The sequence below is a fragment of the Anopheles ziemanni genome, chromosome 2 (genome assembly GCF_943734765.1).
Source record: "Anopheles ziemanni chromosome 2, idAnoZiCoDA_A2_x.2, whole genome shotgun sequence".
Taxonomy (NCBI): domain Eukaryota; kingdom Metazoa; phylum Arthropoda; class Insecta; order Diptera; family Culicidae; genus Anopheles; species Anopheles ziemanni.
Window position 1 is genome coordinate 76,420,743 of NC_080705.1, and position 10,345 is coordinate 76,431,087.

A 10,345-nucleotide genomic window follows, 5' to 3' on the forward strand; every position below is an offset into this window, starting at 1 on the left:
CGAGTGCCATTATTGGACCTTGCTGAACTTGACATGTGTGTGTGTAGTGTGTTTGGATTGCCAGTTGATCCGCGTTGATCGAATGCCACCCTTGCTCCGCTGATCGGTTTAAGTCAAACGAAAGGTGACAGAAATTGGCACAACGCGGTCACCAAACCGCTGCGGAATGTGTTTGTTCCGAGGGTTGGTCAGTGCACAATTTACCGCATTTCACCACGTGACACTCGGGCGCAACAATGTAAACGCCGGCAAACAATAATCGAGATTCTGCAAGACGCGTTTGAGAGAAGTTAGGGTGCGGGTAAACGGACCGGACTGGACCTCTTACCGGCTGTTTGTATAAATGAATGGTAAATTGGCTAATTGAAAAACCGAACCCCGGAGGCAAGTCATTCGCCATACTTATGAAATAATTATCCCATTTACTGACCGTGCTTACGTGCTAAATTGAACCCCCATCGCAATTACATGCTTCGTAGGCCTTAAATGGTGATTTCTTCATGGGTCTTGTTAAAACTAAACAGGGGCATTTAAAATTCAATTAAATCGAATGAATAAAATTGGGGAAATTGTCAAAAGAACCGCTTCTTAAAATTGCTGTCGGGTGTTGTACCTTTAACCTTTCAGCAAGTATTTAGGGCGGTGCCGGTTCATAAGAGTAAAGTGCTAAAGATAAATCTGCACTCGGGTAAGAAACACGTTTTACATCAATCTCCAAGTCGGTCACTTAAGATTAACAAGAAAAGCTTTTCTGTAAAAAAAAGCGGATCAGCCATGGAACGGGTGGAATTCTTGGGCCAACCTCTTGAACAACACCCCATATGAGGGGTTGTTAACGAAAAGTAAACGAAACAACATACCTCACATTATCCAGTGGATAGCGTTCGAGAGCACTTACCCGTGGTAGGCAATTGGGTTGGTTGGCGTTTTGGACATCAGATAATAAGGCTGTCAATTTCTTTCACATCGCCATCCTGGTGGCAGAACCGATTATCCCACAAAAAAGAAAACGCAACCAAGACCAATCAAACAGGCCAATCGAAAACGGAATTTCATTTGATCGTGTGTACTTTCACAAAGCCATTTCTATCAACCATTGGGGTAGGTCCGTTGATTGGCACATGGTTCTACTTGAAAGCTTTTCTCCGGTAAGCCGGCACGACTACCGATCGAGTCTCACCGAGCTTGCGACGTCGCAAGACATCATCATTATCGTCAAAATCCTCATCCCGATCGGCATGTTTCCTTAATTTTCACGAGCGACACCACAACCACTCTCGCGTCCCTTCAGTACCTTCCAAAAATCAATTTCTCAGCCTCCCAACGTTCGGGGAAAATTAATTGATCCCTTATGCAACCGCCCGTGTCGCATATTATGCTGTTTCCTTCGACCGCCGACCGGCATGCGTTTCGCTCGTCCACGCTGACCCTACGCAACGAGTGTATCGCATTACCATCGGAGGTTGTGGTACGCTGATAAAAATCAACCTTTCTTTCCAGCTGTCCCGTTTATTGCCTTTTCTATTGCGACCCAGTTCCAGGACCTGTGCGTCCGAGTACCGGGCATACCGATGGAAAACTAATCCACTCGTGGGACAAATGAAGTCTTGCCGTTTTTCCTTCGCCAGACCATCGAACTATTGCATACGAATTATTAACACAGAGAATAGCAAGCCAGACAGGCCTCCCTGCATCGCCCCGGCCGGCGTAATCAAAGATCCACTAATCAATCCATTCAATTTCCACCCGAAAGGGAGATCTCATTTCTTCATGTCGTGTTCCCATGGAAGCTTTGGGACTGCGTACCCGGCTCCTCCCGGCCGAAACAGATATCGAACCGCGTTCGAGTAAGCGACTTATGTTATTAGTTTCACTCGGTTCGGATTCCTTTCGAGACACTGAAGAATTACTTTTCGTGTCATCGTCTTTTTCTCGGATCAATCATGCACGCCCCAACGCCCGGGCTGGACGTCTGGGTTTGGTGGGCAAAACACGCAGACACGCAGTCACGGTTAGGCTTATGTAAAACAAGGGAGTTATGTTGGGGTCGAGATGACCGGGTTGTACCGAACCAAATGTCCAGCGAGCTCGAATTCACTCCCAAACATTAAAGCGCGTGGGAGAACACCATGTTTTGATGGCGCTCATGTTTCGCTGGTCAGATGTGAGCGTCGTTGCCATTTTCGGTTGAAAGTGAAATTCCCCAGAGGCGAGCCCACTGACATGCCCTCTTTTAAAGTTATTGCATATTCGTGCATGCGATTAATGATGTGCGATTATGTATTCTTTTATTTTGTTTGTTACCCTAAAATTAGATTAGCTATCCTCAATGTGCAGGATCAGAAGTGGTTGGGTTTTTTGTAAAGATCGCCTCTCACTAATGTTTTGCATCCAAGACCATAAGTGGAACAGTAGACGTTGCATAATCGCTCCGCGGGGGGAAAACATTTATTGAGAATAAAGCACAACGAAACACTCGTTTGAGATCGCATCAGAAGATCACGCTGGCCTGTGGGAAGGTTCCCGATGATCTGGCATCAACCTGGTCCCCCCGGCGGCTACTCGATATGCTGATTGCTGTAACTGTACCCGTGCTCGCCGTGATGTTCGCCCAGATACGAATACTCCTGATGGGCGTGCAGCGGCGCAGGATGATGGACTTCGTGCGAGACGTGCTTCACATGGGCCTCGAAGCCGTTGTGCTTATCGGCCCGGTAGACCACCACCCGCTCGGTGCCGTCCGGTTCGTGCAGCGAGTAGACACCCTTGACGACGTCACCGTCGCGTTCCTCCCAGTGGCTCTTCTGGTCACCAGTGTGCGGGTCCTTTACGCCGTACTCGAACTTGTACTTCGGGTACGCATAGTAGTCGTCCACGTATCCGTGATGTTCGATGTCCTGCGCCACCTCCGGGACGACGTGTTCATGTTCGACGGACGCTTCCGCTACTTCGACGTGCTCCTCGGTAGCCAACACAGTGACAACCAGCAGACTTGAGATCAGCAAGAACTGGAAACCGAACAAGAGACACAAGATCATTCAACACTGGGTTTATGTACACTTCAACCACCATTTCCACACACTTGGTTCATTTTGATGCACTTTGTTTTCGCCTGTCTTGGATGCACTACACTCTACACTGGCTGCGTCTTCACAACTGTCTGCTTTCCTTTGGCACCCGGTCGGTTTTATACACCACCAATAAAAGTGTTACCTCCGTCGATGCAGACGAAAACACGCTGCACAACAAATGCATCGAAACGCGAAGGAAAATAATTTAGGATTTTTCGGTGCTTGCTTCAGCTACCCTAAAGGTTAGCTAAATATGCCCTTTTCCATGCGATGCCAGAGTTAATGGCCAACGTATGCGGGAGCGTGCGGTAATGTAATGCATTCCACTAAGTTTCAAGCACCTTTTGCGGGCTGGTTTTCCCGGCGTGGCCGGATGGATGGAACTGCCGCATGCCGAAAAAAGGGAAAAGCAAACCAAATGGCCAATGCAATGCCGGGAAATGCCGGGCGAAATCGTATGTAGCGCAACGAAGGGGAGGAATTTTGAGTCGGCCGGCTTATGTGTGGCAAAGAGGAATGAAGCCGCTCAAGACATTGTGTAAGGTATATGCTGTTCATATGCTGGTATTAAATTAATTTGGACAGTTAATTAAAACTGGCTCGAAATAAATCAATATTTGCACCATTCCGGACGTTTCTTATCGTTGTATATAAATGTTTTTCCTTTGATTAAAATGGCAAACATGTTAAATACTTCAACTACTTATTTCTCTCCTTAAGCTCTCATCTGAAACCAAGATGTTTGAGTGACACAATCTTCAGCACGCATAATTGATGTGGCATTTCTTAAGTTGCGACTAACTGCGAGCAGATTATAACTGGATTTAAATGCCTTCTCAATGACGTATCATTAGGCGCACGTTATCATGTAATGTGTACGGTTCGGTCTGGCAAGCAAAGCGGCGTCTGGTCGCCCTTGCGCAATGCCGGCATTAAATATGGGCGTTACGCCGCCTATTGATAAAACTCGGCTGCACTCGAGTCCACTGACCGACCTCTGGATGCAGGCTCATACTTCCTCCTTATTCCAGTCTGCAACCCGGAGTCCACCAGACATCATGATGACTGGACCACTCAATCCGGAGCGGCCGTGCGTGGCTTCGTTTCGTTGTCGTTGTGAGCCAGTTAGAAAACCATCACAACCATTTCCCGCGTCAACACCTCACCGGAGCAGGCACTCGGGCACTGCGGGAAATGAATTATTATACGTTTTAATAACAACACTTCAGCTAGCTCCCTTAATTGATTGCTGACTTATCACCGATGACTGACACTCAAACCTGTTGTCGCAGGGGAATCGATGTATCGGCACACCTTTTCTCGTCCCCCGGGTGCGGGTTGGGCAGGGGTCTCATTTAGCGGGTTCGCCGCTTACGTCACACGTCGGCGTCTGGCGTTCGGACAAACTGGGTTAAGTGTGGGACGCAGGCAGAAGCGATAATCATCATTAAGATATTATCGTGCCATTTTCTTCACCGATCGAAGTGGAATTCATTGCGACAACGTTTCGGTGGTAGCGGGATGACCCTCGACATTCCCGGGCACCTCCCAACGGAGCGCGTGGAATGTGAGGCAGATGATCAACCCTTCAAAAACTGATCCACCCAAATTAAGATGTTCCCGCTGCGATACATTCACCTCACTGGGGTAAAGTCACTAGGAGTGCCCGAGGATATTTTCTTTTTCTTGTGCGATGAGGTTTTGCCTTATTCACAAATGAACCATTACGGACTTTTTTCTTCCTAGCAGAGGGCCTCAACAAAAATGGCACATTTTGCTATAGGATCATTTATCATCGGCCCACAGAGGTTCGGGCTCCGAATCCTACGCCGTGAAATGCTCGCTGCATATTAATTGAAATATCTTCTAACCTGAACGAATGGTTAAAAATGGGTTGAAAAACAGATCTCTCAGGTGGCATTGAAACATCCAAACGGTTTCATTACGCCTCTTGATATTTGTTCTGTGCTTGCAAAGTTAACGACTTTATTTTTCCCTTCCCCTTATTTAGAAGCCATCGGTGGCAACATTGGCCTTGCTGCTGCTCGTCGCACACAGTGTCTCGTCGATTCGGGTAGATTGGAACACCAACACGGGCCCAATAGTGCCCCCGACCAGCACTCCCGCGCCAGTTCCGCAACCACCGTTCCGCGACCCTGCTCCGGTGTGGGAGGATCAGTCTGATGACATTCCGAATCCTAATCCCTACAGGTAATTGAAATGAACTTTAAAGAATGACTTTATTTTATAAAGATGGGGTTTAATATTTTATCAAAAAAAAACTTGACGTTAACATTACCATACATCGTATATTTTTGATTTATAAATTAAGGTACATTCTGCCACCTCCGTCGCGACCAAAGTACAATGACATCACCCTGGAGCAGCGCAAGCAGCATCAGCAACAGCATCAGGCCCAACCAGTGCAACCGACGAACCCTACACCCATCGCCACGTCAACAGTTCCCACTGGAAAGATCATCGACAAACCCCAGCAACCTCAACCAACCTACCAGAACAGCAACGACGCTCCGCAAAACCGCGCCGCGGCACCGAGTCAACCACAACAACACCATCAACAACAGCAACCCCAAATCGTGCCAAGTCTCGCCGTTCAGTACGTTCCTAACAAAGGTCTCAAATACTACGCGGTCGTACCACGGCACACGGAAGTGACCTACGGTTCCGACAAGCAGACCCTGCTGGAAACCAACGATCTCTACCACAACGAGCAGCAGCAGCTCCAGAGCAAGTACGATAAGTACGATAAGCTCAACGGAAAGTACAATCCCAAGCTGAAGAAGTACAAGGCCTACGAGAAGGTTAAATACATGCCGTACATTGTGGTGAGTGTTTTCGACAGCAAACAACAAAACACCCTCACTCAACCCCCTCGTTTACGTTACTTTTCCTATGAAGGAAGTTTTGTTAATTGAATGATTTCTTCCACCCCGCCTTCGGGGGTTCGTGTCTTGTGGTTACGCTCGAATTTTTTGTCACCGCAAATCGATTCCGTGCGCACCGAACAGTTACCGTGACACTATTAATTTTCTTTTCCTATTGATAACCGTTCGTGATTAACGTTTTCACTCGTTTCTAATTGAAATTATTACTATCCGGCGAAATATATGTACCTGCGTCGATGGTTTGTTCCTTTCTATTTTTCCTCTTCGCAGCCTTGCGAGCTTTCGGAACACGGTGTTCGGTTCCACCTGAACCTGCTATCATATTCTATGTGATATGTTTTGCATACCGAGTGGAGAAAGGGTCGAGAGAAAGGTTCGCTATTATGTTCACCACCTATTATGATTTTCTAGTTTTTTCTTCCTATTTTCCATTCCTCCTAAATCTGTTTTGTTTCGACTCCTTTTTTCACCGTCTGAATGTAACCGATCCCTGTGCCGATTGCCACTCCTCGAATAAATTAGGCGGAAGCGAGGTTAAATGTAAGGGAGGGTAAGGAAAAAGTGGGAAAAGCACGCGCGACTTGTGTCACACTATCTCCGCGAGAGTTTGGCTAGTCCAGCGCTTCATGCTCCAGATGTCTGGGCTTATGCGCGTATGTAGTGCTTATGTCATCAGGTAGCAAGTGGCTGGCGCTCTCTACGTGGAGTATGACTTCCTCGACGACCCTTGAACATGATGATATGATAGAGAGGGATGCAGAAGGAGAGTGGTATGACGATAGGACACTCACCTCCTAAGTCCCCATAACATACTTCCAAGCGACGGATAGACGTGGAAACACAAGTGCCTAATAATGGGGCGCTTCCTTGGGCTGGTGTGTTTTAATTTTTCTCCCTTTTTTCCCCCTTTGCAACCCCTTAAGCCAGCCGGATAATCACCTTGCACGCAAGAAAAGTACAGTCTCGGCCTGTTTTTCTTGCGATCACGTCTGGCACTGGCCACTTGCTTTCTTTCAAGCCTGTCGCCCTACCGGATGCTGTGTCGTGCTTTCGCTAATGAATGACCCGATAATGAATCTCGGAGCACCTTTTGAGGTTAGAATTGGGGAGCCTGCCCTTTCATCTTTCCCTGGCGTTTTTTTTTTTCGGCAGGGCAAATTACACGAACACTACCCTCGATTGCCGCTAATTAACCTCCCTTTGATAGGGCTCCGATCGAAGGTTACGATTAGAGTTTCGACTTGCGGCGGTAGCCTTACGGAGGCGCGCCAAAGAAAACGTGAACCCCGATCGAACGACGCTTGCGATCGATCGACCAGTGGCCAGATCGAATCGGGAACTTCGATCGGGGAGTTCAGATTCAAATCAAATTGCAATTACGTAACACGGCGTGGACACGGTCGGCTATCTGGTTACATCTTGCCTGGGCCCGATGTCGGCACCTTATCTCGTGCCAGCGCCAGCGGAGGAGAAAGACTCGCCCGAATTGCGCCAGCAAGGTACTTCAATCCGGACTAGAATCACGTGGAGAAAGAGAAGGCTTAGGGCCAATAGAGCCAGCGTCGGCACGCGCCAGATTCGACAGTGTTCAAGTGTGCGCCCATGTACGTGGTTTTCGGAATGCTTCGAAATTATCTTCCAACTACCCTCAATCCAGCAAGAGTAAGAGTTTTCGTTTTTGAGAATTGGACAATTTCTAAATGCGATGAAATTACTAACAAAATTACGGGTTAGTAAAAATTCACTGTGATTGCATCTCAGGATAATTTATTACAGATTTAAATTTCCAAGAAAATTTCTAAAAGATAAATATGCCTATTCATTTAATGTAGCCATTGAGTTTTTTTACATTTTAGAAGTAATTTAAAAAATTAAAATTATACCTTAAGTATGGTATGAGAAAAATTGCATTTTCCGTGATTGGTTTTCTTGGGAAATGATCGTTGTGACCCTCGGCTACTTTCAATTTTCATAAATGTAATATCTTTTAAATTTTTGTTTGCCATCGAATTTTCTTAAATTGACGTAATATTATCGTTCAAACTGACAATTAATTTAAATAATTGTCCACTTCATGAGAAAATTAACTGATCAAATAAAAAAGATAAAACAAGAAACATTTAAAATTTTACTCCACGTTGTTATTTTCCACTTTCACTGCAGTCATTTAAGGGAACATAAAAACCCATTGATGCATCTTCCCTTTTGCCTATTTTTAATTTTGCCCATGTAACTATGGTAATGACAGGACCGCTCAAGCGTAATGAGCACAATTTAACCTCATTAGGCCAATTATGATTCATTAATTTACCCGAATATTCCTGTTGTCAAAATTCATTCCCATGCCACCATCGGTTGGTGACATTTTCTTGCCCATCGATCAGTTAAAAAACTTGAAAACGGCCCACAGAGTCTGCCAGTTAACGATAACGAGGGAGGAAAAAGAGAAAAATTATAGTCCAGAGTGGAGAAATTTGCTGGCTCCCTCGGGTCATTGCTACGCAATTAAACGCACCTTCATTTATGAATTCTCTTCACTGTCCCTTTTGACGGCGTCGGTCGTATAAGATCACCGCACGGGGACAAATTTTTTCGCATCTCTCCGAGATGAGATAATCACGAGTAAGTGAGAAAGGTGCCAAAATGCGAAAAACTGACCCTCTTTAGGGTGCACATGACGTAACTGACATTAACGGAATGTCGCCACGTAAAAGGGGCTTCCAACCGTGTAAAAGAAAGCACAAGCATAATTCCGAGGAAAAGCCTTTTAGCATAAAACTCGCCTATACACGTGTTTCTGGGCGCTATTTTCTGAGCCAACGAAAAGTTGATGTATGTTAAAGCTTTTGGTAATTGTCTTTTGTGTTTTCTTCTATTTTCAGTATTACGATCCTACCAGGCAGCAGTTTTTCTACACCAGTGTTCCTTCGAAGATGGTTTTAAATAATAGTCTGTAATATAAGAGACTACATCACAGTCAAAACAAATATGTGTGAGTGAAAATACCAGAGACGTTGAAAGAAATTATCCTTAGCATGAAGAAATCATTCAGAGTTTTCATAAACAAACATCTTACAAGTGCAAAGTCTAAAACTTTCGAACATAAGTATTCCTGTGCTTAAAAAACTACAAGCTGTTTCAAATTTCAATCCACTTTTCTAAAATATCTTCTTCACAAAATCGAACCACTTAGCTAAGGGAGGTCAGAAGTTTTCCCAAAACATACTTAATGTAGACATTCACACCTTGCATTTACGCAAAATATAAAGAGAACGTAAAAAATGAAAAAGAAAGGATAAGTGTAACAACTCTATTACGACAAGTATCAGATTGAATTGTACAACTAGACAAAACCAGTCTTTGCAAATATTTGATAAGAGCTCGTAGAAGAAGTGAGCAAAACAAAATACGATGAAAACTGTAAATAAATAACATCGACAATTTAGTGATAAATTACAGTGACTAATTGGTGCCACTAAAATCCGAAAAGGCCTTTTAAGGAATAACACTCCTCTTTCATCTTGGGGTAAGTACGAACAGTCATTCTATTTGATTATTTTCCTTCGTTTTGGCCAGAACAACTCCGCTCGACTGAAGCATATCAAACATGGTGGTGCTTAGGGTCTTTTTCGTAGGCTCAAGCGCGCATCAGAACAGGTGCCATTAAGGCTTCGTCAATGACGAAAGGGAAAGGAGAACTTAAAGCGACGTAGGAGGCCCGCTCGCAGCACATTCTAAAGCGCCATCTCGTGAAGCCTTTCGTTGATAGAGCGTCGGAATGCAAAACACGCTTCTTCGCTTCAAAGTGAACGGGCTGCCGTTCCGCTTTTTCGTTCTTGGATGCTGCTCTACATTCACTTTACCGGTGAAGATGATATGCACATTACCGAGTCTGTGCTCCGTGAGGCGCACGTGTCACAAGTGGCTGGGGGAGATTGTTTTTTTATGCTGTTGTTTTGAGAGTTAATCCACCGACTCGTTGAAGAAGGTGAAGGAATGCTTGGCTGTTATTATTGCGCTTCTGTATTTGGAAGAATGGAAAGGAACTTAATAGGCACGTTGCGAATGCAGATCCATGCCGAATGAGATCACATGTCAGTGCGTCAGACGTTCCACATCTCATGTGCCTATTTCTTGAGGTTATATGCACGTCTAAGAGTTTGATTAAGGACATCCTTGTGTTAAGATTCGAAAGTAATCTGCTGCGACAGCAAATAGAGCGATCAAAAGTTTATCTTCAGTTGCTTCTTTGACATATTCTAATGCCGAAGATATGATCTTGCCTCGACCGCTCCGTAAAGACGACACCACTGCGACCACTCGACCTTGGCCCGGCTGACCGGAACGAAAGTGCGAAAGGGAAATCAA

The 10,345-nt window shown here is 45.3% G+C and overlaps 2 protein-coding genes across 2 annotated transcripts; one reads left to right on the forward strand and one right to left on the reverse strand.

Annotated features, from left to right (window-relative positions):
• Positions 1–2,558: 2,558 nt before the first annotated feature.
• LOC131294384 (cuticle protein 19-like) lies at positions 2,559–3,091 on the reverse strand. The gene is made up of 2 exons (XM_058322432.1): positions 3,083–3,091; positions 2,559–3,008 (listed from the first exon to the last, which is right to left on the reverse strand). The coding sequence occupies exons 1-2, from the start codon at positions 3,089–3,091 to the stop codon at positions 2,559–2,561; spliced, it is 459 nt and encodes a 152-aa protein (XP_058178415.1).
• A 496-nt stretch (positions 3,092–3,587) lies between these two features.
• On the forward strand, positions 3,588–8,934 carry LOC131294385 (uncharacterized). The gene is made up of 4 exons (XM_058322433.1): positions 3,588–3,614; positions 5,083–5,282; positions 5,404–5,917; positions 8,860–8,934. The coding sequence occupies exons 1-4, from the start codon at positions 3,588–3,590 to the stop codon at positions 8,932–8,934; spliced, it is 816 nt and encodes a 271-aa protein (XP_058178416.1).
• The last annotated feature ends 1,411 nt before the right edge of the window (positions 8,935–10,345 follow it).